Genomic DNA, 15,000 nt, shown 5'->3' with positions numbered 1-15,000 from the left:
GATCAGGGCAGGCAGCAGATGATCAGATCCAGTAACAGTCTAGGATCAGGGCAGGCAGCGAGAATCAGATCCAGTAACAGTCTAGGATCAGGGCAGGTAGCAGACGATCAGATCCAGTAACAGTCTAGGATTAGGACAGGCAGGAGACGATCAGATCCAGTAACAGTCTAGGATCAGGACAGGCAGCAGAGGATCAGATCCAGTAACAGTCTAGGATCAGGACAGGCAGCAGAGGATCAGATCCAGTAACAGTCAAGGATCAGGACAGGCAGCAGAGGATCAGATCCAGTAACAGTCTAGGATCAGGACAGGCAGCAGAGGATCAGATCCAGTAACAGTCTAGGATCAGGACAGGCAGCAGAGGATCAGATCCAGCAACAGTCTAGGATCAGGACAGGCAGCAGAGGATCAGATCCAGTAACAGTCTAGGATCAGGACAGGCAGCAGACGATCAGATCCAGTAACAGTCTAGGATCAGGACAGGCAGCAGACGATCAGATCCAGTAACAGTCTAGGATCAGGACAGGCAGCAGACAATCAGATCCAGTAACAGTCTAGGATCAGGACAGGCAGCAGACGATCAGATCCAGTAACAGTCTAGGATCAGGACAAGCAGCAGACGATCAGAACCAGTAACAGTCTAGGATCAGGACAGGCAGCAGACGATCAGATCCAGTAACAGTCTAGGATCAGGACAGGCAGACGATCAGATCCAGTAACAGTCTAGGATCAGGGCAGGCAGCAGACGATCAGAACCAGTAACAGTCTAGGATCAGGACAGGCAGCAGACGATCAGATCCAGTAACAGTCTAGGATCAGGACGGGCAGCAGACGATCAGATCCAGTAACACTCTAGGATCAGGACAGGCAGCAGACGATCAGATCCAGTAACAGTCTAGGATCAGGACAGGCAGACGATCAGATCCAGTAACACTCTAGGATCAGGACAGGCAGCAGACGATCAGAACCAGTAACAGTCTAGGATCAGGACAGGCAGCAGACGATCAGATCCAGTAACACTCTAGGATCAGGACAGGCAGCAGACGATCAGATCCAGTAACACTCTAGGATCAGGACAGGCAGCAGACGATCAGATATTTCCACAGATACTCCAGACTGACCTCCACACTTTCCTCTCCTGCCCGCTGTGACCTCTGACCCCGGCGCTGTCCTGCGTCATGACCATGTGCGTTTCTTGCAGCTGAAGAAAGGCCTCATGAAATTCTCGGACATCTCCAATGAAGCGCGTCCGGCGGAACAAGCCGAGATCTGGGCCGACGTATTACTGGAGGAATATTTCCTGCAGGTGAGTCATATGTGATGAGGGATGGGGAGGTCAATGTTCTCATCTGCGATCCTGCCACCTCCTTCGGGCTCAGTGCCGGGACAAGATCATTCAGTGCCCAGGGCAAAGATGCCCAAATTGTGCCCCTCCCCTTCATTATGTACAAGCTTAAGGAGGGGGGGGGAGAGAGAGAGCAAAGCCCGCACCTCCTCCCGGCTCTCTTTGCCTCTTCCAGCGCTGGGCTGATAGTAGTGATGCCGCTGTCACTACTCCTGTCAGCCTTCTAGTAGAAGGAGCTTGCGGCACCTCCATCCCTACAATACACGTTGTGTCTTGGGACAGCCGCCCTTTCTGCCCTCCCATTGTCCCACCCCTTCTGCCCTCCCATTGTCCCGCCCCTTCTGCCCTCCCATTGTCGCGCCCCTTCTGCCCTCCCATTGTCGCGCCCCTTCTGCCCTCCCATTGTCCCGGCCCTTTCTGCCCTCCCATTGTCCCGCCCCTTCTGCCCTCCCATTGTCCCGCCCCTTCTGCCCTCCCATTGTCCCGCCCCTTCTGCCCTCCCATTGTCCCGCCCCTTCTGCCCTCCCATTGTCCCGGCCCTGGTGGGGAGGCCCAGTAGGGTCGGGTTTTCGTTGGTATGGGCGCTCCGCTTTCCCTCTATGGTGACCTCAACATTGTCCTCCTCTTCCAGAGTGACCGGGAGAAGGCGGAGGGACTTCCGGTGACACCGTACATGGACCGCGACACCGTCACCAAAGCCCAATCTCAGGAATCCTTCATCCAGTTCATGCTGCTTCCTCTATGCCAGGCCCTGTGTAAGGTAAGTGCACAAAATCCACCCAACAAGGCCGGGCCCCATGTGAGGTAAGTACATGTCTAGGACAGGGCCAGGCTCTACATTATAAGATCAGGGCGGGGGTGGGGAACTTCTATTGTTATAAGAGAAGGGTTCAAGGAGAAGTTCTGAATCAGGTTACATGTTCCACTCACTCCAGCCTATGAGGGATCGGGGAGGGGATCCTCCATTATTATTGGATGAGGGATCGGGGAGGGGATCCTCCATTATTATTGCATGAGGGATCGGGGTGGGGATCCTTTCATATTATTGGATGAGGGATCAGGGAGGGGATCCTCCAATATTATCTGGAAAAGAGATCTTGTGGAATGAAATGGGATCCCGTCCTCTGCTAATCAACCGTTTTCATATTTCAGATCTTTCCCCAGCTGGACTCCTGGGCGCTGCAGCCGCTGATGGACGCCAAACTGCGATACGAGAGACAGGTAACCAGAGACTGCACACCCTCTGATCTGTGCCCTGATTGGCACACGCCTTCCCCCACCATCCAATAAAAGGCAGGAATGGTTCTTCATCCCAGCCAGGCGGTGTTCAGGTTCCAGCAAACACGGCACCGGCTATAACTAAACCAGAACCAACTAACACCCCAATCCTGGATCCGCAATCCCAGACCTAGATCCACGGTCCCCAGACGCGAGTCCCCAATCCGGGACAGCGGGTACAAGAACAACAAAGATAGAAACCAAAACCCGGGTTCACAGTCCCAGACTCAGCTCCGCAATCCCAGACCCAGATTCCACAACCCCCAGACCCAGGATCCACAACCCCCAGACCCAGGATCCACAACCCCCAGACCCAGGATCCACAACCCCCAGACCCAGGATCCACAACCCCCAGACCCAGGATCCACAACCCCCAGACCCAGGATCCACAACCCCCAGACCCAGGATCCACAACCCCCAGACCCAGGATCCACAACCCCCAGACCCAGGATCCACAACCCCAGACCCAGGATCCACAACCCCAGACCCAGGATCCACAACCCCAGACCCAGGATCCACAACCCCCAGACCCAGGATCCACAATCCCAAACCCAGGATCCACAACCCCAGACCCAGGATCCACAATCCCAGACCCGAATCCACAACCCCAGACCCACAATCCCAGACCCGGATCCACAGACCCAGCTCTGGGAGTAGAATTTGGTTCTCGCACATCTACAAACCGCCATCACTCCTGGAACTCATCTCTACAAGCCGAGGACAGACAGGTACTCATCACTCTCTCCTGTTTCAGGTGGAGATCCTCCAAAGTCACAAGGAATGTCTGGAGCCAATGTGAAGCGTGAGGTCAGATCCAGATAATGAGATCACCGACTGAATCCTCCATCCAACCAGCACAGGAGCCCAGGACCAGAGCCCCGCCCACGTCTCCCGATGTCAGTGGAGAAGGGAAGATGGGTGACGGCACCGGAAAATATAGGAGATCAATTGAGGAACAAATTCCAATCACATTCTCCGAAATAAAAATCATACAAAATGATCAACAGAAAATATATAATTTTATTTTCATAAAAGTTACCCCCCAACCGAGTCCCTGGAGGACAAATCATCGTTTACAGGAATCTCTGATCTCCCAATCACAATGTAGGCCCTTCACCTCACCTCCACCAAACATTCTTTAGTGGGGGTGCTAGTCCCTACGGGGGGGGGGGGGGGAGCAGTCTTTAGTGGGGGTGCTAGTCCCTACGGGGGGGCAGTCTTTAGTGGGGGTGCTAGTCCATACGGGGGAGGGGAGTAGCCTTTAGTGGGGGTGCTAGTCCCTACGTGGGGGGGGGGGGGGGGAGGCAGTCTTTAGTGGGGGGTGCTAGTCCATACTGGAGGGGGGAGGGGAGTAGCCTTTAGTGGGGGTGCTAGTCCCTACTGGGGGGGGAAGCAGTCTTTAGTGGGGGGTGCTAGTCCATACGGGAGGGGGGAGGGGAGTAGCCTTTAGTGGGGGTGCTGGCCCCTCCAGGGGGGAATGTGAGGGGTATCAGCAGACAAATGGGAGATACCCGTCTACTGGGGATGGGTGGAGTGTGAAGAGGGGCTCTGTCCCGTCCCCCCCCCCTTGGTTAGGAGAGTTGATGGATTCTTCTAATCACAGATCTCCAGCTCCGCCCACCAAGTTCTGGCCCCCGTAGAGTTCCACCTTTGCTGCACCTTCGGGGAATGGCCCCCCAGGGGCCCCCAGTGTCAGGTGCAGATTGCTGGGTTCCAGGTTCTCACGTCTTCTGCACCTTCACTGCAGCGCTGCCCGATCCGGAGGGCACTTTCCTCTTCTCCGATTGGAGGCGAGCTTCTTTCTTCATCAGGTAGGTGGCCATGTTGTCAAACACCACTTTATACAATCCGCTGAACCGGCTCTCCGGAGACGCCGCGCCTGCGGAGGAGAGAAACACGACACATAATGGGGGGAGGAGCTACAATGGGCCATCCAGGCTGGAGGCTGAGGAACTGGTCTGCCCATCCAGCCAATCAGGTGATAGAAGGAGCTACAACAGTTCTTCCAGGGCGGAGCTTCCTCTTTTATATATACACGGCACACAGGAACTAATCTGCCCATCCAGCCAATCAGGTGATAAGAGATACGAGGTGTCATCCAGGCTGGAGGCTCCTCTGGGCCGTGTATATATAGAGGAGCCTGGATGACGCCTCGTATCTCTTATCACCTGATTGGCTGGATGGGCAGATTAGTTCCTGTGTGCCGTGTATATATATAAAAGAGGAAGCTCCGCCCTGGAAGAACTGTTGTAGCTCCTTCTATCACCCGATTGGTGGAATGGACAGACCAGTTCCTCTATATACAGAGAAGAGCCTCCAGCCTGGATGAACCATGGTCGCTTCTCCTATCACCTGATTGGCTGGATGGGCAGATTAGTTCCTCTGTGCCGTGTATATAGAATCTCAGGTGATAGGAGGAGCTACAACGGTTCTTCCAGGGTGGGAGTTCCTCTCTGTGGATAACAGCATCTCTGCCCATCTAGCCAATCAGAGGACAGTGGGATCTGCTAGGGTTTGTCTGGGCTGGAGATGTCTGTGCACACAGTATAGAGGAACTAATCTGTCCAACCAGCCAATCAGGTGATAGGAAGAACTAAAATAGTTTATTAAGTCGAGAGGCTCCTCCCCACCCCCGTCTTCTGCCCCATCTACAACATGGATGACCAATCCCAGCAGTGGGATGGGGGGGGGTTCTATCCTGACCCTCTCTGACGCCATTATAAGGAATCGTTCGGCCGATCTCGCTGTCCTATGACATCACAACATACACGGAACGGCCACCACAGCCGGTGTGCAGAGCGTACTGCAGCAGAACACACCCCTCTACTCTGCACTGTGATTGGGTGATTAGAGATTGGACGAGCCGTCACATGACTCACCTTCCAGCTGTTCCCAGTTCTCTCCAATGGTCTCAGACAATCTCTTGGCGTTTTCATCCAGTGGTGCCGGCTGTGCGGAGAACAGACAAGGTCACACATTTCATACTCTTCACATCATAGAAATAAAATGGTCAGGGGGTGGGGGGTGCAGGGCTGCAGACACAGACCCCACCCCGCAGAGACACGCCCCGCCCGGCAGAGACACGTCCCGCCCTTACAGGCAAACATACCGCCGCCCCTGCAGGCATACACACCACCACCGAAAACAGGCACACGGGCCCCATCATCTCCGGACGTCTCGGTACCGGGGGAAGCAGATTGGCTCCCAGGTGGTCCCAGGAGGACCCGCCCATTCTCCCTGCACCCAATCACATCTGTACATCACTCACCTGCCAGGCACTATTGTTGTATCTGTGCAGCTCTACAGGGTTCTCCTTCACCCCCGATAACACCCACAGGGAGGCGGAGTCTTCAAAGTCCACATCCAATGGGACATAAGGCAGAGAAATGTACTGGGTGTTGGTGAGGGAGGGGCCACCGGACACAGAGAACAGGAAGACCCCCGACATCCTGCAAGAGAACAGCGAGCTCAGATTATGTCTGTCATCCTTCACCTGCCATTGTCATCTGTGAGACTGGAGCCCACCCCTCCCCCCATCTGTCCTATTCCACCACCCCGACCCCCCCTTCCCCCCCACCTTTCCAACTGGAACCCTTCCTATTCTTCTGGCCAGCCAAATCCCCCCAAACTCCCTCCAGAAACCACCCACAAACTTCTATTCTTGTTTTCTGGAAACCTCCTATTCCAAAATACTCCCCAACCCGTCCCGTCCCATTACTCGCCACCTCAGCCTCCCCTGTACTCATCCACATGGGACCTCCGCACTCCCACCGTCCCAGGAACCCGCGTGTCTCCCACCATCCCAGGAACCGTCTTCTGGCCACACCACCAACCAGCCAACTCTTTCCTTCTGACCACACCACCAACCAGCCAACTCTTTCCTTCTGACCACACCACCAACCAGCCAACTCTTTCCTTCTGACCACACCACCAACCAGCCAACTCTTTCCTTCTGACCACCAACCACCCAACTCTCTCCTTCTGACCACACCACCAACCACCCAACTCTCTCCCTCTGACCACACCACCAACCACCCAACTCTTTCCTTCTGACCACACCACCAACCACCCAACTCTTTCCTTCTGACCACACCACCAACCACCCAACTCTCTCCCTCTGACCACACCACCAACCACCCAACTCTCTCCTTCTGACCACACCACCAACCACCCAGCTCTCTCCTTCTGACCACACCACCAACCTCCCAACTCTCTCCTTCTGACCACACCACCAACCTCCCAACTCTCTCCCTCTGACCACACCACCAACCTCCCAACTCTCTCCTTCTGACCACACCACCAACCAGCCAACTCTCTCCTTCTGACCACACCACCAACCTCCCAACTCTCCCCTTCTGACCACACCACCAACCAGCCAACTCTTTCCTTCTGACCACACCACCAACCACCCAACTCTTTCCTTCTGACCACACCACCAACCAGCCAACTCTCTCCCTCTGACCACACCACCAACCAGCCAACTCTCTCCTTCTGACCACACCACCAACCACCCAGCTCTCTCCTTCTGACCACACCACCAACCTCCCAACTCTCTCCCTCTGACCACACCACCAACCTCCCAACTCTCTCCTTCTGACCACACCACCAACCAGCCAACTCTCTCCTTCTGACCACACCACCAACCTCCCAACTCTCCCCTTCTGACCACACCACCAACCAACCAACTCTCTCCTTCTGACCACACCACCAACCTCCCAACTCTCCCCTTCTGACCACACCACCAACCTCCCAACTCTCTCCTTCTGACCACACCACCAACCTCCCAACTCTCTCCTTCTGACCACACCACCAACCTCCCAACTCTCTCCTTCTGACCACACCACCAACCACCCAACTCTCCCCTTCTGACCACACCACCAACCACCCAACTCTCTCCTTCTGACCACACCACCAACCACCCAACTCTCTCCTTCTGACCACACCACCAACCTCCCAACTCTCTCCTTCTGACCACACCACCAACCACCCAACTCTCTCCTTCTGACCACACCACCAACCACCCAACTCTCCCCTTCTGACCACACCACCAACCACCCAACTCTCTCCTTCTGACCCTCTCCTTCTGACCACACCACCAACCACCCAACTCTCCCCTTCTGACCACACCACCAACCACCCAACTCTCTCCTTCTGACCACACCACCAACCTCCCAACTCTCTCCTTCTGACCACACCACCAACCTCCCAACCCTCTCCTTCTGACCACACCACCAACCAGCCAACTCTCTCCTTCTGACCACACCACCAACCTCCCAACTCTCCCCTTCTGACCACACCACCAACCTCCCAACTCTCCCCTTCTGACCACACCCACAACTGAAATCGCCATCAAGTAATCTTAAATTGGTGTCAGTCACTGCAAGTCCATCTTCTCACAGGACTCCCCACCTATATAAGTGTAGCATTGGGCCCCCTACATACCCATCACAAAGCACGGCCAGGTGTTCTCCTCCCGGGGAGCAGCTCAGTCTGGATACTGCAAACCTCTGCAAGGAGGAAAACGCACATCAAGAACACACAAAACGCGGAGACCTGCGTCCTCCACAGGCGAGACAAAATCTGGGAACTTTAAAGGGATCATCCATCTTAACAAAAAAATTAACATGAGCGCCCCCTATGTTTTCTTTTATTTCTGACAGACATAGAAACGTTATTTTCTGCTCCCCCAGTTCTCCTCCAGTAGGACCCCCCCCCAGTTCTCTTCCAGTAGGACCCCCCCCCCCCAGTTCTCCTCCAGTAGGACCCCTCACCTGGGTCTCCTCATCGTCTCCCGGTCTCGGGACATCTTTGAGGTTGCAGATGTGAATCTCTTCCCCAGATTCATATTTCCACAGCCGTACCGTCCCATCCTGCAGAGAGAACACCGGGGGGGAGGGGAGAGTCAGATGTGGAGGTAAGAAAAAGATGGGCAAGAGAAGCAGTACTGGGCATGAAGACGGGTTAGCGGGTGAAGATTTAGGAATGTCAGGTCTGTGTGTACAGAGGGAAGATCACTCACCCCGGATCCAGAGAGGAGCACATTATCCGGGCCGGGCAGTGCCAGCAGCTGTGACACAAACCTGAGGAGAGATCAGAGAGACGACATCAGGCTGGGCGTGTCCTATGGATAACGGGGGGGGGGGGGGGGGTTGTGTGTGCGGTTCTCTGCCAAGGACTCGCCAAAATACACAACTATGGAGGAGCCACTGAAGCCACTCTCCCCCAACCGACGCCGCCAACACACACTCCGCCGCCACCACCCCACACACACACACACACACACACACTCCTCCACCACCGACGCCGCCACATACACTCCTCCACCATACACACTCCTCCACCATACACACTCCCTCCTCCTCCTCCACCACACACACACACAATCCACCACCACCACCGCCGCCACCACCACCACACACACACTCCTCCTCCTCCACACACACACACACCTCCACCGACACACACACCCTCCTCCTCCACCACCACACACATTCCTCCACCACCAACGCGCCACACACACACTCCACCGCCGCCATCTCTCACACACACACACACTCCTCCACCACCGACACACACACCCTCCTCCTCCACCACCACACACATTCCTCCACCACCAACGCGCCACACACACTCTCCACCAATGGCGCCGCACTCCACAAGAGTGAAGTGCAGATACAGTAATGATAACAAAGGGCTCACCACCAGTGACATCATACTCTACAATCTCCCTCCCCTCCCCCTTCACTCACTCTGTGTGCCCGAGACAGAAGGCGCTGATGACATGTGGCGCCTCCCACAGGCTGACCCGGATCTTCTCATCGCGGTCACAGGTGATAATATAGCGCCCATCCGGAGTCACCGCCTAGGGAGGGAAAAGACCAAGATCAGCCGTTTTGTACAATACTCATGAATGGCGGCCCCCACAGGTACATCTGTTGCTGGATAGAAGAGCTGCATGTCTATTGGCCTTTGTAGGAACCCCGTGTAAGATGAATATTTATCCCCACAGCCCGGCGTTCCCAACGAGGAGTCAGCCGGGATAAATAATCATTTGTATTTTCTTCCCAATAATTCAGAAAATCCCACCCTGGGAAAAACCAGAGACTCCGCCTACATCAATGTCCTTTATTGTGATAGGTCAGGTACATTGTCCATCAGACTCCCATTCCTTTCTGCAGCCTCGGAGAAAAACTGGCCTACCCGCCCTTTCATGAGCCACCCTGCAGCTAGGCCCCGCCCTTTCATGAGCCGCCCTCCAGCTAGGCCCCGCCCTTTCATGAGCCGACCGACCCCGCCCTTTCATGAGCCGCCCTCCAGCCTGACCCCGCCCTTTCATGAGCCACCCTCCAGCTAGGCCCCACCCTTTCATGAGCCGCCCACCAGCCCGACCCCGCCTGTAACGGAACTATGAACTATTCTGCCTACAGAGGACTGCATGACTTGCTACTGAGCTCAAAGGGTTAATTGTAGAGTGACTCTTTCACTGCTAAATGCTAATTGACGCTCTGTTGTGTATTACCAGTTAACAGCCTCTTGCCAGGTGTATGCTAACGTGATGATCTGTGAGTGTATATTGTTCTAAAGGTTAATTGAATTCTATTGAGAAAGGAATGTGCCCGGCCAGGTCATGTTAAGTAGATCTCGGTGCCGGAACATCTAGAGACTGATTGATTCAAGGAGATCATTGTGTTTGAGTTCTGGTAATGAAGAAATGTTTATAATTAGCTCAAAGAAGGTGATTGAAGCTTCCCCACGGTGTGATGTGTGGGTGGGGACAGTTTGATTGTTCATGTGCCTTGAATACTGTATAAAATCTGAGAGTGAACCATTAAAAACCAGTCCTGCTTGACTCTGCAAACGTAGCCCGTCTCGTTTCTTGAAAGGGCATTCGATGGTATATACCGGCGGTACCTGCATATCGCAGCTTCTCCAACGGCTGAGACCCTCTCACTACATGGGTAGCCGTTACATTGGTTGGCAGCGGTGGGATGGTCCTTTTATCCAAAGAGCAAGTGCTGAATGGAGTCGCAGTACGCCAGGCTGAAAAGATCCACACTAAAAGATTTATTGGAGAGTCGTGGTAGGAGCGCCAGCAACAGACCACGGAGGGAGCTGATAGCTGACCTGCTGGGGCTGGACGAAATGGATGGATCCATGGAAGGAACGGAGCCCCTTGCACCTGTCAGCAAAGAAGATGTAATTACTGGGATTGTACAGCGGAGATTATCCTTGTATCCAGAAACGTCCGTGGAACTAATCAACCAGCTGTTCCGGGAAGCAAGGGAAGAGATACAAACGAAGAGGGGACAAGAACTGGAACTGGTAAGAGCGAGACAGCCCATTACACCTGCAGTTCCTACCCCCCCACCCACTGCTACAGGAAAGAAAATACCGTTCACTGCATTTAAGGCTTTTGTAGAAAGTGAGGAGGAAATCGATGGATATTTGGCGGATTTGGAGAGGCAGTGCTCACTACACCAGGTCCCACCAGACCAATGGGTCACTATTTTGTCTGGGAAATTGTCGGGCAAAGCCAATGAAGCTGTGAAGGACTTTTTACCTATATGCTTCAGGTTAATCCTCCCTGCTTGTTTAAGGCTGTTAATGGTATTTACCCTTCTGCAGCCAGTCCTGTTTCAAATGTTAATTGTTCTAGCCCTGTGTTTACTGGTTACTGTGATTAGATAAGTGGCTCATGTTAATTATGCTGATTGCTTCATTGTGGTAATTATCTCTCTATATGCGGAGCCGAACCGGCTAGATACTGATTAGTTCAAAGAAATATCTTTATTTCAAAGGATCTGTATTGAAGACCCCCCACTGTGTAAGGGGGGGGGGCGGAGATTTGTCATTGTAACAGTTGTAACCACATATAAGCTCTGTTTTTTTACTATTAAAAGTCTGTGTTGTTCCAGCCTTAAGCCTTGGCTCATGTATGGATGCTTCTGCGATTTCTTTTATGGGAAGAAGGGACTGTTTGACGGGGATATCATACCAATACCGTCACAGAAGCCTTTCGGGCTCTCGCTCCAGAGGATATTTTACAATATCAGCAAGTTAAAAAGGCGCTGCTAACCCGATATGCCGTAACGCCAGAAGCCTACCGCCGGCGCTTCCGGGAGTCCAAGAAGAAGGCTGTGGACTCCCACATGGAATGGGCCAACCAGTTACAAAGGGTGGCATCCCTTTGGGTCCAAGGCCAACACCGGGGAGGAAGTATTGCAGCTGTTCCTAATGGAACATTTCTTCCAAGACCTGGCCGCAGACATACAAGACTGGGTACGAGATCGCCGTCCCGCCAACTTAAACGAGGCGGCTCGGCTAGCAGATGAGTACGCGGAAACAAGGAAAGTAAGCCAGGGTACTACACGGCTGGCTCATAAGGTAGAACCGCGTACTCCAACCGTCACCCCACGCCCAGAGTTTCGGGCTCCAGTCCCACCACGTCCTCAGGGGCCTAGCAACTACCCCCGGGATTCGCCTAGGGTGACGTGCCATCACTGCAGCGACACGGGACATATTGCTCGTTATTGCCCTTTGAGAGCTACAAATAACAATTGGAGACGCACAACACCCAACACAGAGGTCACTCCATCACGTCCCTCTGCGGCCCACTGCCTGGAGACCAAGGGGGGCCCTGAGGAATGTCTGGGAATTTGGTATGAGGCAGACCCAATACAAGCGGCCTCTCTGGATAACCGTCAGCATCACCGTCAGGAGGTACGGGTGAATGGACAAGTAGCACAAGGCCTAAGAGATTCCGGGACTACTATCACTCTGATTCAAAAACATCTGGTAAAGCCAGAGAACCTCTCCACTCGCACAGTTGCCGTCCGGGTCGCAGGGAGTGCTGTATTTCGCGTACCCACCGCCCGGGTGCACTTAGACTGGGGAGCCGGGTCAGGAAAGACCACAGTTGGTATCATGGACAACCTACCTGCCGAGGTGGTGCTGGGCAACGACATTGGCCCTCTGACTTCGGCTTATTTACCTACACCTGCTGCTGCTTGTCCCGTGACCACCCGCGTTGCTGGAATCAACCCACTTGCTGCTGAGAACCAGGTAGGACTACCTTCCTCGACATGTACTGTAGATCCGGCACAATATCACAGTCTAAAATGGGAATGTGACAAGTTGGCCAGTGAGAAATCAGAGATGCAACGACACTATGTCATGTATTATGAGATGTCCCGTGGCTTGAACATTGAAATACACAAACAGGCGGAAATTGTCAAAAGATTAAATGGGATTTGCATCCAGGTGGTGCCGTATCTGTCCCAAGAGCATCAGCAACAGGTTTTGGGAGCCATTGAGAGAGCAAAGCAAGTGACTGTTCCAGAATTGAATTCCATTATTCACCTTCACCATCAGCTACCGACCTGGTAAGCCAATGGGAAGGCCGACGGACTGGCCAGGCCAACGGAACTTTTACCCTAACAGCAGACCGGACATCCCCAAGTTGACCCGAAAAGGATCAATCCGGGTCTGCCGGAGTGTTCCACAAAAGGGGAGTAGTGTAACGGACCTATGAACTATTCTGCCTACAGAGGACTGCATGACTGGTTACTGAGCTCAAAGGGTTAATTGTAGAGGGACTTTTTCACTGCTAAATGCTAATTGACGCTCTGTTGTGTATTACCAGTAACAGCCTCCTGTCAGGTGTATGCTAACGTGATGATCTGTGAGTGTATTGTTCTAAAGGTTAATTGAATTCTATTGAGAAAGGAATGTGCCCGGCCAGGTCATGTTAAGTAAATCTCGGTGCCGGAATGTCTAGAGACTGATTGATTCAAGGAGATCATTGTGTTTGAGTTCTGGTAAAGAAGAAATGTTTATAATTAGCTCAAAGAAGGTGATTGAAGCCCCCTCACGGTGTGATGTGTGGGTGGGGACAGTTTGATTGTTCATGTGCCTTAAATACTGTATAAAATCTGAGAGTGAACCATTAAAAACCAGTCCTGCTTGACTCTGCAAACGTAGCCCATCTCGTTTCTTGAAAGGGCATTCGATGGGATATACCGGCGGTACCTGCATATCGCAGCTTGCCAGGGAAAGGGACTTCTCCAACGGCTGAGACCCTCTCACTACATGGGTAGCCGTTACACCGCCCTTTCATGAGCCACCCTCCAGCCTGACCCCGTCCTTTCATGAGCCACCCTCCAGCCTGACCCCGCCCTTTCATGAGCCACCCTCCAGCCTGACCCCGTCCTTTCATGAGCTGGCCCCCTGATTTGCCCTGTCCTCCAGCCAGGCCCCCCAACCCCATGCGGAGCCGCTTTCCCGCTAGACCCCGCCCTTTTCCAAGCTGCCTCCACCTCTGCCGTGACCCCGCTGGGAAGATTCCCTCCTCTTCCTGTGATGACATTCCAGGTACAGAAAGTTTCAGTGGTCACCATGCCAGGTAGTGAGGGGAAATCTTCCGGTGACAACCCTCACTGAGGGGAATTTCCCTTCACTTCCTGTTCAGAGACACGGCAGGAAATAAATTAAATTTCCCCCAGACAGACAGAGGAGACTCCACCCACCCCAGCTTGTTCCCCCGCCTCTCCATAGAGGTTATTTCTCAGTGCTGGGACACTTTGACTGACAATCACTCCACCATACAACACCCATTCTCTGCAGGGAGACGGAACTTTCTATTGATTATAATTCGATAATAGGGGGGGTGTCACATGTACAGACAGGAGGGGTCTGGTCCTCCCAGTGAATGTCGCTCTCACCAGGTCCAGCAGCATGGAGAGATGGCCGAGCTCCAGCCGCCCCTCTTCCTGGGGATTGGTCACAGAGAAGGAGAAGACGTCCCCAGACTTATCCGCCACCAGAACGTAGGATTCACAGGAGGAGAAGGTGACCGCCGTGCAGCGCCGCGACACCCACCTGAGGAGAGACAAGAGGACAAAGGTCACCCCGAGGGGTTTCTGTGTGTGGGGGAGGGGTCTGTGATACCCAGACAGAGGACAAAGGTCAGTGCGGAGGAAGAGGAGGAGTCAGTATGCCACTCACCTGACGCTGACCCTCCCCCAGACGGGGTGTGTTCGGAATAAGACGAGACGTTTGCGGTCATCGGTCAGAGCGAAGTATCTCCCGGATGAGGAGTGGGCGGCGGCCAGGATGCGGTCGGTGTCGGAGTCTTTGTTGGAAGGATCTTCGCTGTGGGGGGGGGGGGGGAAGAAGGGAGGTGGGTTACAGAGGTCAGGGGGCGGGGAATTACTCTTGGGGGAGGGGGACTTACTCTTGTGTCGGGGGGCTCCTCTGCAGAGTGCTGCAGTCACACTGGAAGAAAGAATCATCAGACCTGCAGAGAGAAGACAGAGGAGGGTGAGATTAGCGGGGGGGGGGGGGGGGGGGGGGGGGGGTCACACACAGATCTAGGAGTG

At 53.9% G+C, this 15,000-nt stretch overlaps 2 protein-coding genes across 4 annotated transcripts in view; one reads left to right on the top strand and one right to left on the bottom strand.

Moving 5' to 3' along the window:
• The window catches only part of PDE9A (phosphodiesterase 9A), a 55,372-nt gene extending 51,749 nt beyond the window's left edge, over positions 1 to 3,623 (top strand). For all 3 annotated transcript variants that reach the window (XM_040334208.1, XM_040334207.1, XM_040334206.1), the window contains 4 exons: positions 1,202 to 1,306; positions 1,977 to 2,105; positions 2,498 to 2,566; positions 3,378 to 3,623. In XM_040334208.1, the coding sequence (XP_040190142.1) occupies positions 1,202 to 1,306; positions 1,977 to 2,105; positions 2,498 to 2,566; positions 3,378 to 3,422 (348 nt within the window). In that variant the 3' untranslated portion in view covers positions 3,423 to 3,623. The remainder of the gene's footprint in view (positions 1 to 1,201; positions 1,307 to 1,976; positions 2,106 to 2,497; positions 2,567 to 3,377) is intronic.
• A 298-nt stretch (positions 3,624 to 3,921) lies between these two features.
• On the bottom strand, positions 3,922 to 14,918 carry WDR4 (WD repeat domain 4; the record flags this gene model as incomplete). The annotated part of the gene is given in 10 exon segments (XM_040334204.1): positions 3,922 to 4,502; positions 5,503 to 5,572; positions 5,892 to 6,072; positions 8,066 to 8,130; positions 8,395 to 8,493; positions 8,643 to 8,703; positions 9,373 to 9,485; positions 14,344 to 14,500; positions 14,627 to 14,773; positions 14,856 to 14,918. Coding segments are annotated over 10 exon segments (1,114 nt in total), but the record flags the coding sequence as incomplete, so codon positions are not given.
• Positions 14,919 to 15,000: the final 82 nt, after the last annotated feature.

Source organism: Rana temporaria (genome assembly GCF_905171775.1).
Source record: "Rana temporaria chromosome 2 unlocalized genomic scaffold, aRanTem1.1 chr2r, whole genome shotgun sequence".
Taxonomy (NCBI): Eukaryota; Metazoa; Chordata; class Amphibia; order Anura; family Ranidae; genus Rana; species Rana temporaria.
Note: the sequence above shows the minus strand (reverse complement) of the source record. Positions and strands in the feature narration are given on the sequence as shown.